The sequence below is a fragment of the Eutrigla gurnardus genome, assembly GCF_963514095.1.
Source record: "Eutrigla gurnardus genome assembly, chromosome: 21".
Classification (NCBI taxonomy): Eukaryota; Metazoa; Chordata; class Actinopteri; order Perciformes; family Triglidae; genus Eutrigla; species Eutrigla gurnardus.
In genome coordinates, this window is record NC_139932.1 from 6,462,338 (window position 1) to 6,479,015 (window position 16,678).

The 16,678-nt window shown below is 41.1% G+C and overlaps 2 protein-coding genes across 8 annotated transcripts in view; both read right to left on the bottom strand.

The window, feature by feature from the left end:
- Positions 1 to 303: 303 nt before the first annotated feature.
- LOC311032285 (apoptosis facilitator Bcl-2-like protein 14) lies at positions 304 to 5,307 on the bottom strand. 2 transcript variants are annotated; one of them, XM_084038953.1, is made up of 7 exons: positions 5,179 to 5,307; positions 3,670 to 4,108; positions 2,651 to 2,758; positions 1,659 to 1,723; positions 1,233 to 1,394; positions 1,042 to 1,155; positions 304 to 944 (listed from the first exon to the last, which is right to left on the bottom strand). In XM_084038953.1, exons 2-7 carry the CDS (start codon positions 4,097 to 4,099, stop codon positions 903 to 905), a joined length of 921 nt encoding a protein of 306 aa, XP_083895079.1. In that variant the 5' UTR covers positions 4,100 to 4,108; positions 5,179 to 5,307; the 3' UTR covers positions 304 to 902. The 2 variants fall into 2 exon arrangements, with proteins under 2 accessions (XP_083895079.1, XP_083895080.1); XM_084038954.1 differs by having other exon boundaries at positions 5,175 to 5,298.
- Positions 5,308 to 7,682: 2,375 nt separating this feature from the next.
- The window catches only part of dgki (diacylglycerol kinase, iota), a 64,477-nt gene continuing 55,481 nt past the window's right edge, over positions 7,683 to 16,678 (bottom strand). For 5 of the 6 annotated variants that reach the window (XM_084038945.1, XM_084038946.1, XM_084038948.1 and 2 more), the window contains 9 exons: positions 16,182 to 16,251; positions 15,974 to 16,014; positions 15,724 to 15,848; positions 15,120 to 15,145; positions 12,755 to 12,792; positions 12,322 to 12,442; positions 11,764 to 11,800; positions 11,336 to 11,435; positions 7,683 to 10,893 (listed from right to left, as the gene is read on the bottom strand). In XM_084038945.1, coding sequence (XP_083895071.1) covers positions 10,780 to 10,893; positions 11,336 to 11,435; positions 11,764 to 11,800; positions 12,322 to 12,442; positions 12,755 to 12,792; positions 15,120 to 15,145; positions 15,724 to 15,848; positions 15,974 to 16,014; positions 16,182 to 16,251 — 672 coding nt within the window. In that variant the 3' untranslated portion in view covers positions 7,683 to 10,779. The remainder of the gene's footprint in view (positions 10,894 to 11,335; positions 11,436 to 11,763; positions 11,801 to 12,321; positions 12,443 to 12,754; positions 12,793 to 15,119; positions 15,146 to 15,723; positions 15,849 to 15,973; positions 16,015 to 16,181; positions 16,252 to 16,678) is intronic. The other variant, XM_084038949.1, reaches the window with a different exon arrangement.

The window sequence follows — 16,678 nt, forward strand, 5'->3', positions numbered from 1 at the left end:
ATAAGGGATGTTATTTTATTTACAGTATGCAGTGTGCAGAGGAAGGACAACAGTTTAGTTAACTATGTTATGTTACGTTGCCCGTATATTTGGCCAAGATTTAGCTTTGCAGTTATTAAATGTGTCATATTAAAATTTCTCATTATACATATATGAGATTACGTTAACGTATTTACTATTAACTCAGCAGCTGATTTTCCCCAAAGTTGATTTCTTTCCAATGCACTGCCTAACCTTTCGATGAACAGCAAATATTTTAAAAGAAAATTAATTCACCAATAAGGACCACTTGATACAAACGGATTAAATTACAATGAATACAGTTTATGTTTAGTCCTGTAAGCATTCATACGTAGCAAAACATTAAGGCAGCTCACAAGTTTTCTTTGGTACATTTTGACAAAAGTAAAAACAGAGAAGCCCCTTTTGGGAATCCCTCAGAAACTCTCAAGGCAAAAACTTTCATTCTCATGAAAAAGTGCAAATGCTAAAAATAGTTTCAAGAAACTAAAAGAAAAAAAAGTCCATAAATTCCAGCAAAAACAGTACCAATTTAAAGTCACTACAGCTACACTACTTCTGCCACAAAACAATACAATCATACTTATGAAATAACACTCACACACAACATTAGTCATCAACAGTACAAGAATAGTTTGGTCTTTGGTTCAGGGTCCTCTTCATTCTAAAAGTTAGCACAAAAGAAAAACCCTGAACAATACAATCATTAATGGAAAGAAAACCCAGATTAACACATTTAAATCTCATTGTGATGAAGGCACTTCAAGGTCTGGGTTTTACGGGCATGTAAACTGAAGCGGCGGAATACAAAATGTGTCCCGAGTCTCATTTTGTTCCTGGTGCAAATTGTAAAGGGAACTGGAATAACCACTTCTTTCTGTTCACTCCATGTCGTCCTCATCGTCACTGTAAAACGCCTCCATCTGTCAAAGAGCAGATAATAATATTAAAGCGTATGGCTAAAACCAAGAAGACATCAACAGTTTGGTGTGTGTGTGTGTGTGTGTGTGTCTGACGTACATATCCGCCCTGGTTCTGCACCCAGGGGGAATAATAATGCTGCAGGTATCTGGCTCCGTGCTCGACCACTCGGGTCTGAGGCAGCGAGTTCACCGCTGACAGACGACTGACGACCTGCCGGGAAACACAAACACGTCAGCCAATTTACCCCCCAAAAAACACCTTTTAACATTCCTGAAGCTCGTTCTCACCTCACAGGTCACAGCGATCTGGGTTGTGGGTGATGCTTTTGGCCCCGGAGAGTCGGGGTTGGAGGTCCTGAGGCCCATCCTCATGAGAAGTGTGGTCATTAGCAGCTTAAAGAAACTATAGTTCCAAAAAAGCTCCGTGGTTATAGCAGCATCTTTCAGCTCCTTGTGGAGACAAGAAATATTTCCATGAGTGGTTTTTGTTTGATGGATCATGAACATATCTGGATCAGTAGAAATGTCGTAGAAATATTCCTGAACTCTAGACCGACCAGATATGATGGCTGAGGGGCGCAAGAAACAACATGACGGCATAAAAACTCAATACAAACATGAACAACTTCCAGAACTCTCTTGCCATGACAAAGTGTCCTCTAACACGATGAATGAAGATGAAGATATTCACACAGGCGATTCCTTGTTTCTTACCTTTTCATTGAGTCTGTCTCCAGCCTCCCGCAGCAGCAGGCCGATCATTCTCTCCACGTTCACATCTACGCAACACAACACGGATCAGCAGTCAGCATCACTAGCATGGTTTAGTTTTGATGACTATATACAGATTAGGATGACACATTATATGGCAGGGAAGACGGATTAAGGCGCCTTCATTGCATGTCCAAGCACATGTGTCATTTAGTTCTGAATGAGCAGCCGTGCAAAAACACTCACACTGATGGTGCAGAACACACGGCAACACAAGTCTGCAGCTTGAACCAGCTAGTTAGCACCGTGGTCGGTCGGGACGGCTTCATCAAAACTATCTACATGCGAGGTTCTTTTGCACATTTTCTGCAGAATGACGAGCACAAACAGACGTCTGCTGTCGGTGGAAGAGACGCTTCCCAGCAGCTGGCTTTGTGCCGCCTCGTCTGCCTGCACCTCCCACCTGGGCAGCAAACCGCTTCGGTTCAGAAGTGACACGGCTGAGCGATTTAAGATTATCCGCTCATTTTTCTCTTGTGTACGGATGAATTTCCCGGAAGCATCTTGAGGCTACAATGATCTTACTGCCACGATGAGTCTATGTGTTGTTGTACGACTCTGCTTTAACCTCTGCGTTGCTTTCGCCAGGCTTTTTTTGGTTGTTAAATCAGTTAATGTAAAAACATCCTTTACTTCTGCTTTCGTGCTGAATCACCACTGACAGCTGCAGTCGTATGTTCTTACTTTTGGCCACCTAAAACCATGAACGAAGCCTCTGCTAAATTAATTATGTTTACATCCGCTGATTCCCCGACAACAGTACTTTCATCTCTGCAGCTCGGGTGACAGTTTTATGAATAAACTGTGGGCACAAACAGCAGAACAGGCCACCATATCCTGTAATTTAGGGCATTCAGCAGGTTGAAACCAGAGAGGTTGTTCTTCTGTTCGCTGAAACACTGCGTTTATTCTGTAGAGCGGAAACCAAAACTCACCTTCGGGCGAGTCCGTCTCTACGTCAGGAGGAATGAACGGGATCTCATCGGCCAGCTTCCTCAGCCTACTTGCCAATTCTGTCAACTCATCATTTTCTTCAACTGAAACTGAAAGAAATAAGAAACACAAACAGTTTAGAAAGAAAAAAGTATGAGCACAGCAACAAGTCCAAGCATGTTCCTAAGAGGGGATTCCCCTCCAACAAAAGAAACACATCATCATCATCATCATCATTATCACACCATATGGAAGTCAGAGGGGAAACCCTTGTCTGACAGCTTGGAAGGTGAACGCCTGCTGATAAGAACCAGGAAGCACTTTTGGCTGCATGTCAACAACAACAACATCTAAACCTCTCTAGTCTAAAGCTCAAATGTATTTGCATGTTGGCAACGGGAGAAAAACAAGATGACCTGGCAAGTTTTTATGACTAACTGGGAGGTCAACAGAAACCATGTCAACAGAGGTCAACAGAACAAAACAGTTTCATTTTTACTTCCAGCGTGGACCGTGGTTAGATTATAGATTATAACAGATTTGAATATGTTGGGGCTGCAACTGACAATTATTCTCTTTACAGCTGATTATTTTCTCAATCTGATTTATTATCTCGTTTAAAAAAAGGTGGAAAACACCTGCTGTAATCTCCCACAGCTCAAGGTCATCACGATTCAGAGGTCAGATTAATGGCTTCTGTTTGACTAACAGCCCACGCCATGAATACAATAATAAATAGAATTTACTACCGTATATGACAAAGAAAAGCATTGAATCCTCAACCAGAAATGTTTTTTTCTTGAGAAATACTTGAAATGATTAATGATGGAAACTGAAATGTGAAATTATGTAAAAAAAAAAAACCTGATAACGATAAAGTAAGTTGAAAACACATCTTTTACACCGTTTTCTGACATTTTGTATTCAAAATGATGGTTGAGATTAATTGATAATGGAAATAAACGTTAGTCTAAGGCTTCGTTCATAGTGGGATTATTTGAAGCTTTATTTTAATACGCACCATCTATCGAACCACCACGTCTGTCGGAAACTTCACAGGACTCCTCGTTAATTTGGCACGGTTCTTCATCCATCGTCTGTGGTTTGATACAGCTAAAAATGCTCGACATACGTTTCCATCCCTTCAGCATCCTCCTCCTCTTCTTCTTCTTCTTCTTCTTCGTCTCCTCCTCCTCCTCTTTTTCGATCTTGGCCGGTGTCTGAGGTGAGGGTGACGCGTTTGCATCTGTGCCACCGGTTCCTAAAATCAGTGCGTCCTGCGTAGGAGCCTCCTTGTGAGGCCGTCTCCTCTGAGCGTAGGCCATGAGGAGCCTGAACTCCAGCGTGTCCTCCATGCTGTCTGAGGGAGACTCAGGGTCAGCCTCTGCGCTGCTGTGGAGGCCGTTGTGGTTGGAGAACGGGTCGTGGATTTCCACGTGCTCGTTTGCCATGTTGCTTAACTGTGGGTTAAAAAAAGAAAAGAAATCATACTGATAAGATTAGAAGACAATAGTAAAAATCATGAATTTTCAGCTATGTAGTTATTAAAAACAACCCCAAAGATTCATTAGTTCAAACCCTGCTTTAGTATATAAACTGCAAGTTACATTTTGTGAATTGCATGTTTACAAACAACATATTATAGATTCAGTTATTACTACTACATTGTATGTGCTCTGTACTCCCAAATATGTATAAATATTATGATTTATTTGGTCTTGTGTTCTTAATATTCCTCAGTTTTGTGTTAATTTTAAAGGTATTTTGTTTATATTAAGGACTGCAAAAGCCCAAATAGGTTTAATTTCACAATAAGATTAAAAAAAAAAAAAAAACAGAAAACCTGCAAATCCTCACATTTGAAAAGCTTGAACAATTAAAAAGTTTGTTTTCTTTGCCTGTTTCATTACTGAAACAATTACTCAAATAGAATAATACTTTTCTATTGATAACTTAATTCTATGGATTCATTTATTTGTTAACTGATGTGTTTTCATGTTTTACTGCCTGTATTCAACACATCCTAATACTTGTGCAATACATTTTTTCACTCTCTATAGTAACATAATATTATCGATGTTGTATATCAATATTCATAGTATGATCAGTTTTAGGTTTAGGTTATTTTTTCTGACATTCGCCACCGTTTCACCGCATTCTGTCGCCCTCCAGTGGCGGATTAATGGGAATTACACGCTCAGGTAGCTGTATTAAATCATGTCGAGACATATCAGTGTTTCGTAAACAACGAAATACCGGCGGAAATGTACGAAGAAGTTAATGAAACACATCGTCTTTCATTGATAAAAGGCACGTTTTAAAGCTGACAAGACAATTTAGCTGACTGTTAAACTGCAAACACATTACAAAAAATTAACTTTTAACCGGCGGAACTCAACTGTTCGGGGATAGCATCCTAAATGCTACCTGTTAGCTTCCTTGTTTCGAGGAATCTTGAAGTGGAAACAAGTGGACGTTTACTTTAAAAAAGTTCTTCGTGTATTATTTGAAAGCGTAAAAACTTACTTACGGTCCAACCGATGAGAGAGAAGTAAAACTATCCAGTAGTGACACCTTCAGCCTTCTGCGCCGGTCAGCAAGTAGTCTCCCCTCCTCTTAGTTCGGCAATTTATGATCACAAGTAGTCGAGGTGCAGCGTTTGACGTAACGTTTTCCCGTGTATGCATCATCTCGCGACGTCTTACGTAATGACGTAGGCTAATGTCAAAGCTCGCTGTGAAGACGAGCTTTTTATGATCTCGTTTTCACGGTTTCAGTTGGATTTTTCTGTTAAAAAATCAGTAAATAAATAGTTGTTTTAATCCGTATATGATCACTGTTACACAGCCTGAAATACAATTATATATATTTTATATCAACTGCTGTTTTTCACAAAACACGAACGGTTTTCAACTGAAAGTGAAACTGAAAAAATGTCAGGAAAAAAGGGGAACAAATAAACTAAAATAATATATATAATAGGAAGTTTACATTCTTACCAACATGTATTCTGTGTGAAACTGAAAAATGTCAGGAAAAAAAGGGGAACAAATAAACTAAAATAATATATATAATAGGAAGTTTACATTCTTACTAACATTAAGTAATGATTTAAAGTCTAAAATCCTCACAGACATTTAAAACTTAACCTGCACTTTGTTTGACGGCGAATGGGAGGAGAAATAATAGTTAATCTTTCCCAGAAGTGATCCACAGACTGACTGACAGGCTGCAGTGTCTGACTCAGAGGGCTGGTTATAAAATGACTCACGGTCATGCCATAACAGATATGTGATAGTTTAGGCTGCTCTTCCAAATATCTTTTCATTTCTGAATGTGTATGTCAATCATCAGGGGTTGCAGGATGAATCTAAGGGTCGCCGGATAATTAAAAAGATTAAACAACAATAACAAATTTGGGACTCTTAAAATATACTTTTTTTTCAAACGTTTCCCTTTATTTTTCATGTGAATTACTGAATAAATATATCTCCTCAGGATGCTGAAAAGTCAACATAATTTGATGAAAAGCAAAAGTCACAAGACAAAAAGTCATAATTATGAGACTTTGGCTGGCAGAAATGTGCTTCCAACACTGCAAACACGTGTGATAATTAACCTAAAGACTGAAACAGCTGATTTGTACTGTTTGACTGAAATAAGTTCCCAGCGCCGGTTGCATGTTTCAACAGTCGATGAAACTTGAATCCATGTTTGGTAGATACACTCACAGAACTACAAGTACGTTGAGATAGAACTTGAAAAACAAAAAATGGAGATTTGAACATGTACCATTCAGTGTGCAGCAGCGGCTGCTGAGTGAACCTGGTGATCAGAGCGGTTCAGCCACAGGTATGTTTGTCCTTCTCTACACTCCACGGGGATTCCCAGCTCTCAGCCTCTACTTGACTTTTACAGCCACACGACAAGTCTCTCAGTGTCGTGTTACATTCAGGGCGGTATTGAACACAGTTTTATGGGTGAGGGTTCATTTCCTGTCTGAGTATGAATGGAACCGATAAAGACAGACAAATAAATGATGGTTTTCGACTACAAGCGTGAAATACTGAGTGTGTGAGTTTCTGTAGGAAGAGGATGTTAAACACATTGAAGTGTTTCTGCTGTATGGAGTCTCATCTGACCTCTTGTGATGTGCTGATAAGAGTACAAACCAAACTTCCCCCCCGTAAGAATGACTGAATGATTGAGAAAAAGGCTTCAAAGTTATCAGAACTCCAGTGGCTTGTAAGAACTCAATTGGAAATCTGTCTTTTCAAACCTTCGTGGATGAAATCACATGGTTTGATTCAGGTTTCTTTTCCTCAGTTGACTGTAGAGATTTGACCTCTTTGACCTGGATTATTGTGTTTATGACTTCATAGTATCTAATTGATCAATATTACTTTTTGTGTAACTAGTAGCCTGTTAAAAGCTGTAAAATGTTAAATCTGTAATCTGTAAATTCACGTTTTAAAGTATTTCTATATCAACTTCCTCTACAGTGAACACCAGGTGGACTTAACTCCACCCGTCTGGTGTTCCCGGTGGAGTAAAACAAACAAATGGCGGGCTAAATAGAGCTGCAGTGATGACGTGTTTTGGAGGCCAACCTGGAATTCAGCATCGCCCTGGTTCCCTCGATCAAAAGGGGATTTTTCCTTTGAATTATTGCAGAAAAGAAACTCTTTTTTATCATCTTGGGTTGTGGTTTTGTGAATGTGAGCGTGAATGGTTGTCTGTCTCTACATGTCAGCCCTGTGAAACTGGTTACCTGTCCAGGGTGAACCCTGCCTTCACCCAATGACAGCTGGGATCGGCTCCAGCCCCCCCGTGACCCTAAATACAGGATAAGCGGTAGAAAATGGATGGATGGATGGTTGTGGTTTTGGAGCCAGATGTTACTCTTTATCCAAAGATGAATAAAACCACAGAGTGCTGCAAACTATCGGCCCGTTGTGAAAGTTTGGTTTCCAGTGGATTCATGTTGGTTGAAAAGGAAATGACTCAAACAGGAAATAACGTCAGAGGCAAAACTACAGCATCACATCTTCTTTTAACAAATGAATACAATAAAACGACAGACTTCAAGTAATCCCATCATCATCATCATCAGCATCATCAGCAGCAGCAGAAAAATAAGAAATACGAAAGCAAAATAAACCACATGTCCAACCTAAGAAGAAACTCAGGTAGAAATAATTTAAAACTATAATTATTTAATAGTTTAAACAACAATAATGCCATCTTTTATGCCATTACCAGAAAACAATCCCAAGGAAGGAGGTAAGAAAATGCCATGCATAAACCAACGCTGATGAGAGACAGAGTTAATACAAAGTTCCTACCCGATAGAAAGAGTGATAAGAAGCGTGTGCATGTCATTCAGAGCGGGCCGAGCTCGTTCCCACGGTCACGTCATAGAAAAGGTCATCACCGTTCAGGGTTCAGTTTCAGGATTTCTGTTACACACGTGTGTTTCATCGTGTCCACACACTCCGGGGAGTCTCAGTGTCGTAGACGGTGGCAGCCGTCGTAGAAGTCCAACAGATCTCATCGGAGAGGCTTGAAATGTGGATTTAGCATCTCGGATATGCAAAACTAAAAACTACAAGAAGAGAACACACACAGTTGTTCTACTTTCTATGTATTTTTTGGGCTTCAGGGTCAGTATATCAAGTATTCTCTCCTGTCTTTTCTTTCTTATTTTATTTTTGGTGTTTAAGTTTGATTACTGTTTCTTTCACAGACTAACGAGTAAATCAGCCTCAAATCGGTGGATCCTCATTAAATGATGATTTCATTGAATTTAATTTTCATTTAATTTTCTTCATTAGATTCCCTCATTGAAACAGAACAGGAGTGGAACTGACACACGTCACATGACCACTGAACACAGTTCAATGTCTTCTTCTTGCCACTTATATAAACTGAAAAAAGCTTAAAGGTTCATTCTTTGAAACAAAAACATGAAGGTGCTTTTACTGTTTATCCTCTGGAGCGTTCAGCCACATCGAGGAAGGCCAGGAAATGTTGCTGAAAGCTCTGGAAGAAATGAACCTTTAACTGGAAAAGAAGCAGATAAACAGCTGTTTTCAACTAAAACTCTCCATGTGCAGGTTCAAAGGAAAGACAATGTGAATATAACATGTGAGAAGAGTGTTTGAGTCGTCTTCACTGCAGTTTAAAAGCCTTCAGACTTCTACGACGGCTACATCCCAGTCTGTCAAGGTTGCAGCGTCCCCACAGTTATGTTTCAATTCAGACAGCTCATATCAACAGAGACCTCACAGGTTCAATCCACTGAGATACATGCACACACGAGAAAAAGAAAAGACAACAAGACAATCGTATACCCAACCAGCACTGAAGTAAAATTGCACATTCAATACTCCTCGGTGCTAAATGGTGGACTATGTTAAAAACATTAATGTAATGTAAACAATTAATATAGAAATGCAAAAAGACGTCATCTATTCATATTGCATTGAATATGGCTCAGATTTTTCTTTTCTTCTTGGATAAATGCTGCGCACACGCACACGCACACACACACACACAGTGTAATTGAGATACACAAACACTCACACATGAAAACACACTATCATAACACACAGTGTGTGGTTACATGCTGCACAGAGAGCATAGTGAAGAAGTTCTGTTGCAGCTGCACCGATTCTCTTTTTCAGGTTTGATATGGAATGAGGGATATTATCTCTCACACACACACACACACACACACACACACACACACACACACACACACACACACACACACACACACACACACACACACACACACACACACACACACAAGCTGCATGTGAAAAGCATTGTTGTGTCAGGAGTACCAGATACACACTGTAAAAAGTTAAACATATGTTTGTGTGACGGCAGCTGAAGATTCAGACACTTGAACATTAACAAGTTAGTGATGATGCTTTAAAACAGAGTCTGGTCCGTCCTCCTACTGGCTTCTTTGTATATTTGGGATAAAAAAAAAAAAAAAAAAACATCCAGCAGGTCTGGAAACCAAATGCTGTTAAAATTGGGAGAATGTAGTTTTTCCTAATTTATCTCCAACAGTGTGGAATAAACCAGTGATTCATCGGTTTTTGGCTCACGATGCCTTAAGATAAAACAAATGTTTAATTTGTTAAAGGTGTAAGTATACAGTATTTCACAAGAAAATAACCCTGTTTAAATATATATTATTTTGTGTTGCAGAAATATCGATATCATTTTCTTTTCTCATTTTGTGACCCTCGAGATTCGGCCCCTTAAACTGAACATGAGTCAGTATCAGGTCAGCAACATTTAAGGCCTTTTCAGAACCTACTTGTGTGAATGTTTATAACTCATTCCACCTTTATTTCACCTTTTTACAATGTCTTTTTAGCTATATCTAAAACTTTTGACCGCTGCCTTTAACTGTATTTTTATGTGTGTTTCAGAAGGTGATATAAAAGTAAAGGTTTCTTCCTTCTGCACTTTAAACTGAGACTGTGAGACAGTTGAAATCTGTTGAGCCGGTGACGTGGACGCTGAAAGAAACAGCCTGACGGGAACGTTGACGTCGTTTGAAAGTGGATGGTTGTGTGAAATCAAACCACTGTGCTGAATTCTGGGGGCAGATGTGACACTACGTCCATGTAATGTCTTTGGCACACAGGTTTTATGTGGAGAACGTATAGATAGGATAGGATATTTGATTCTTTTCGACAGAAATAATTTCTAACTGCTTTAAAATGCCTACTGATAACTGAGTGAACACATAAAATATGAAACGTGACCAAAATAAACGTTGTTTCCGTGAGTTCGGCTCTCCTAAACGACACGTGACCCCGCGGCGGCTGCTCAAAGTGCACCTGCATCTTGAACCGTTAATAGTCCCGTGATCAATCACTCAGTCAATCAATCAGCACAACCAATAAATAGAATATGAATAAATAAATACAAATAAATAGTTGACCATTAAAATCTCCACTGCGGTGCTGCTGTGAGCTGAAGCAGTTCGCTCCTCTGGTTCGACTCGTTTATCTCCACGTCTGTGACTCAGACTCGTCGGATTCACTACGAGTGTGTGTGTCCAGAGACATGGGTGTGAGAGTGTGTGTGAGTGGGTGGGTGCGCCTCAGACAGCCGTCTCCAGGTCTTCCTGGGTGGTAGAAGAAGACGCGTGTTGTTGGCCGTGGAGGAAGGTGGCGAGCTCAGAGTCTCCCTCCGCTTGGTCCGCTGGTGTCTTCCCCTATCAGACACACACACACACACACACACACACACACACGGTCACGACCATAACACAAGGAGCAGAGCTGCAACTCGCTACCATTTTCACAATTTATCAAGTTTTCAACAACTCAGTTTCCCAGAAGTCACGTGGACGTATTGAAGTCATGTTCACAGGGTGGTAGGTGAGGCACTCTGATGAACCCAGAACAGACGGTGGAGATTTATCCGTAGATCATTAACAGGTCATGCTGGTCCTCTTAGTATGACTCAGCAGCACTTACCAGAAATGTGTGTGTGTCTCTGTGTGCAGGTGTGTGTGTGTGTGTGTGTGTCTCTGTGTGCAGGTGTGTGTGTGTGTGTGTGTGTGTCTCTGTGTGCAGGTGTGTGTGTGTGTGTGTGTGTCTCTGTGTGCAGGTGTGTGTGTCTCTGTGTGCAGGTGTGTGTGTGTGTGTGTTTACCTGGAAGTTGGTCTTTTCGAGCGACGCCCCGGCCTCCACCAGCAGACGACACACAGCGTGCTGCTTCTCTGCGGCTGCTTTGTGCAAGGCAGTGTCCCCTCTACACACACACACACACACACACACACACACACACACACACACACACACACACACGTACGTTTTAGTGAGATCAGATAAGGTGTGCGAACAATCTTCACATCTTCACAGTGTGGTTGCGGTCTACAGGTAAAGATTACTGGTCCACCGACCACAATGACGTAAAACAGAAAGCAAACTGGAACTGAACGTCAACCACACAGCAGATAAAGGAAGACTTCTCACACATCAGGTCATGTGATTTTCTCACAATCATCTGATAACAAATATATGGAAATATACAGTATGTCAAAAAAACAACCCTATAATAAATACAGCAGTCAACATACTTGTCTCTGTCGGTCAAATCTAGAAGCACTTTAGAGCCTGAAGAAGGAGAAACGGGAGAAACATGAGAAGCTTAGTAGATTTACAAAGATGATTTAAGAAAATACTTTAAGTATAACAATGTGCTGTATCAGATGATTGCACACATTCTTCTTCCTCATTAAAACCCGATGCCTATATTACCCATGATGCAAAGCACAGCTGACAGTTTGGTTTCTAACTCCACTCCAATGATTTTATTTCATTTTCAAACTTGTAGTCTTCCGACTCGAGTGACATCACTTGAGCACGTGTCTCACCGGTGAGCGTCCTACTTGCTGCAGATGTTTGAAAGAAGACTTTAAAACAGTTTGATGGAGCCGTTTGTTTACAGTCATAAGCGTTTTATTGATTTAAAATGCAACATACGGGGTTGGAAAAGATCACCAGCCATCAGCCCCAAAAAGGAATCTATAGAGTAGCAGCCGGACAACACGTTGCTATCCAACTCTGGCTCCATACAGCACCTTCAGAATCATTTGACACACACATGCACCGACATACGCGTCATGCAGTCTCACCCTGTTGCAGTACGAAGCTGACCAGGTCTGTGTGTCCGTTCTGAGCAGCTACATGTAACACTGAACAGCCTCTGGAGTCTCTGACCAACAAGCTAACTCCTCGACGCACACACTCCGACACCTGGAGACGTCACACAGAGAGGACAGCAGACCTCAAAACACGGGAAATACCAAAGAGTTATAGGGGTGGGATGAATGCAAACAGGGATGAATCTTTTTTTATGACATAGTTTGGTTTACGTACACCGTATAACTATAAGTATATTCAAACAACAAATGCTGTGAGCGTTTAGAGATTTTATAAAGTGGCTTTACATTGAGTCAATATGAGCTATGAATTTTATTAGCTGGCAAAAGAGCAGCAGATGCAAACAAGCTAAACTGGTTCCAGCTGCACTGATCACTCCACAGTCAGTGTGAGACTGCACTTTACCATAGAGAGGTCTCCTGTGCTGGCGGCTGTCAGCAGCGCTGTAAACACACAAACCATCACAAACAATCAGGTGACATTGACACTGTACAACAAGCCTTCCATTGACTGCACATTTTCAAGGATACATGTGTTTGTCTGTTAAGTTCTTCCTCTTTTTATTTGTATTTGCCTCTGTGTTAATATGTGTGTCAGAGAAATGCTGACTGACCATGACTAAAGGTCAGGGAACATTACACCAATTGAAGCATTGTTAAAGAAAAGGGAAGACAGCAAATAAAAATAAACAAGGGCTTCTTTTATCGTGCCGGGTTTTTCTGCTGGGACTCTTTGAACTTTCTGTTTCACTTTCTTACAAATCCACCGTCTGTCTGTCTTTTGTCCAGTCAGGTGACTCTGGAGCATGGGTGGATTACTGAATGGGCCTACCGGGCACAGTGTCAGGGACCTGAGTGTCAGGGGCCAGAGTGTCAGGGACCCGAGTGTCAGGGATCCGAGTGTCAGGGACCCGAGTGTCAGGAACCCGAGTGTCAGGGACCCGAGTGTCAGGGACCCGAGTGTCAGGAACCCGAGTGTCAGGGACCAGAGTGTCAGGGACCCGAGTGTCAGGGATCCGAGTGTCAGAGGCCAGAGTGTCAGGGACCCGAGTGTCAGGGACCCGAGTGTCAGGTGCCCCCTGGCCTTCAACCAAAATGTCACTTAAAGGAAGTCGTCTTTTGTCGACACAAGAAAAAGACTCAATGATGGAAACAATGTCATTTAAAGGGGTGTCCACACCGGAAGAACTGCCCGACTCGCGTCTGTAAATGAAGTCGGGCTACTTAATATGGCCGACTCGAACAACGACATGGGCGGTTCACACCTACGGAATTACAGCCGACGCCATACGTTCCGCGCTTGCGCGAGATGTAATGTCTCCAAAACAACAGGCGGCGCTAATCTGTATTGTGGGCCAAAAAACAGGAAAACCGGAAGTAGCCGGTCCTCTCTAGACCATAACACAGAGCACGCTGTCCTCACCAGTCACTGTTGTCAGCAGAGTGAGGTTGTAGACTGTAGTTGTGATTACTCTCTGAACGGAAAAATCTCAAATGTAAAATGTAACCCGATTCCACTGTTTATCTGGTATGTTTACCATCGTCACTTCCGGGCTTCACTGATTCGCTAGTCAAACTGCTAGCCTCCACCAATCAGAATGGTAAAAGAATGACCGACTCGAATGGCGGATTATACATTTGGGCTGAAATGAACGCCGACGTGGGCCGATTCGAGCGACCACACCAAGTAGACTCATGTCACGGACGCCGAATCTCTCAAAGACGCCGATTTTCGGTCCGGTGTGGACCCGCCTTAAGAGACTTAAGAGACTACTCAAAGAGACACGTACCAATCCAGGGGTGACTCAAAAAGACTACAAAGAGACCCAAAATTACCACAAAGAAAGATAATGACTACAAGGAGACACAAAAAGACTACAAGGAGACACAAAAAGACTACAAAGACTCAAAAAGACTACAAAGAGACCAAAACGACTATAAAGAAACAAAAAGGACAAACAACCACAGACAAAAATGAATTAGCCAGCTTTTTTTCCCATGAGGTTTGATATTCTGTACCTCCACTACTTCAGATAAGTTGTTCTCTTCTCTATTAAAAACAACTCTAAAAAGACCCAAACAGTTCACTAACCAACTCTAAACAGTGTGTCTTGCTCCTGTGTAACAGGTGTGCCTTTCATGCCCGGCGGCCATCCTATGATAATCATCTATGCTCTGGAGTGGTGTGGTTTCCTCAGTAAACTGAAAGGAAACAAACTAAAAATATGTTGAGACATGGGACATGTGAGGATGAGGAACAACAGGTTCATTAAACTGGAGAGTCCCAGGAATAACACTGACTCATTACTGAAACTAGGCCACAGTAATTATCCTCCAAATTTTCCGGATAATCTACAGGGAGCATGACGACCGTCACAAGTCTCAACTCGGTGATTTAAGAAACTGACACCTGTTTCAACATCTGCACAACCCCCCGGGGATGTTAGGACTTTATATAGCAAGGGGAAACACACGTCTTCAAGCGGAAACAGTTGACTGTTTGTACAACACACAAGTGGTTAATATGAACATAAACAGTAAAGCAACTCTCTGTATACAAGTAAGAAAGTAAGTTATTAACAAGGAAATATGGAAATTGTATATTAAAAATTACTTTTTCAAAAAGGGAGGCGTGTGTGTGTGTGTGTGTGTGTGTGTGTGTGTGTGTGTGTGTGTGTGTGCGTGTGTGTGTGTGTGTGTGTGTGTGTGTGTGTGTGCGCGTGCGTGTGTGTGTGTGTGTGTGTGTGTGTGTGTGTGTGTGTGTATTCTACCTTGTTCCTCGGGTGTCAAGGAAACACTGGAAATGAAATGTACAGAAGTAATTAAAATGTGATGTAGAGTTAGAAAACGTCTTTTCAGTGCAGCATGTGGATTATTTTCTATCTTTCAATCTTTTTATCACAAGCTCCTCCTCTAACCTGACAAGTCGTCAACAGTCAGAAGCTGCAACAATAATCCATCCACAGAAAATTAATATGCAACGATTTTGACAATCAAATACTCCTCTTAGTCCTTTTTAACAAACCTGAAATGTGAGGATTTGATTCTTTGCTTTGCCATATGTGATAGATAATGGAATATTTTGCCCTTTGGATTGTGAGTTTAACAAAACTATTGAGTATTTGATCATGAAAGTTATTATCAGGTCTGATAAGATTAACACATTGTTTTTTGTTCTCATTCCATAAAGTTCAACACAGTTTCCCAGAACTCAGAAGATATTAAATGAATAAAACTTGCTTCCCCGTACATAATCTTTACACCTGAAAACGTGGAAATTGTTCCCTTGGTTCAAATACATGTATCCACATATAATATAAGTAAAAATGTAAGCAACAGCATAATGTAATATATGTGCTGTGTGTGCTGACGTACCCAGCAGTCGGCTCCACCACCAGATCAGGCATCCCTGTAGATGATCCCTGGCTCACCACCGGGCCCTCGTGGTCCAGGATGAACACCTCGTCCTGACAGATCTCTGTCACAAAGTGGAGGTGCTCCTACAGACACACACACACATAGAAGAGCAGCATGTTGATACATGGGAGCAGCAAAAACCAGTAAACATGACATGATTTCTTCATTTCAGCCTTCGGAGCAGCGAAGGGAATAAAGCAGTGATTACCTGAGCCTTGTCGATGCGATAGAAGCGGTCAGCTGATGTGGCTGCAGAGCAGAGACGTGCAACAGGAAGCACTTGTTAACTTTATCAGGTCTTTTTGAGCTAAAAAAACAACTATATATCTAAAAAAAAAACCTCTATACATTCCAAAGAGATTATTAATGACAGCAACGTTAAAGATGACTCTGATTTGCTTTCCTCAGTCACTCACAATCCAAGAAGCTCCAGTTGGGAGAGAGTCTACTGGTTGAACTGGTCCTCGGGACGCCTCTGCTCTCGTCCTGAAGACAAAGACATCAGACACTTTACAGAACGAACACTGCATGTTTACATGGGGATTATTTGATGACAGCACAAGAGAGAGATCCAGACAGAGCAAAGTATTATTAAGTGCTGATTTTTGAACAATTAGTAACAAGACAGAGACAATCGGGACAATGAGGCAGAGGATCAGGTCGTTTAAATTATATGAATATAATATTATGGCTTATGTGCTTTTTCCAGTGTTGTAGGAAAGAACTTCACTCAACAAGGGTGTCCGTCTGTAAAATCGATATATTTTTGTTGTTTTATTTTCATTCTTTATGAAATTTCTATTACATAACTGTCCCAAATCCTTTGTAAAAATGTGAATTAACAGACTCTAAATATGTCAGGAGTATCTTCTAAAGCCTTCAAACTGATAATAGTCCAACTCTTCCTGCAGAA

What these genes read in the sequence shown, in the direction of transcription:
- LOC311032285 (XM_084038953.1), bottom strand. Translation starts at nt 4,099, where the DNA reads ATGGCAAACGAGCACGTGGAAATCCACGACCCGTTCTCCAACCACAAC. An exon ending in AGAGACGGACTCGCCCGAAG is followed by an intron (nt 1,724 to 2,650) that starts GTGAGTTTTGGT and finishes TGTGTTGCGTAG; the next exon opens with ATGTGAACGTGGAGAGAATG. An exon ending in GAGACAGACTCAATGAAAAG is followed by an intron (nt 1,395 to 1,658) that starts GTAAGAAACAAG and finishes TGTCTCCACAAG; the next exon opens with GAGCTGAAAGATGCTGCTAT.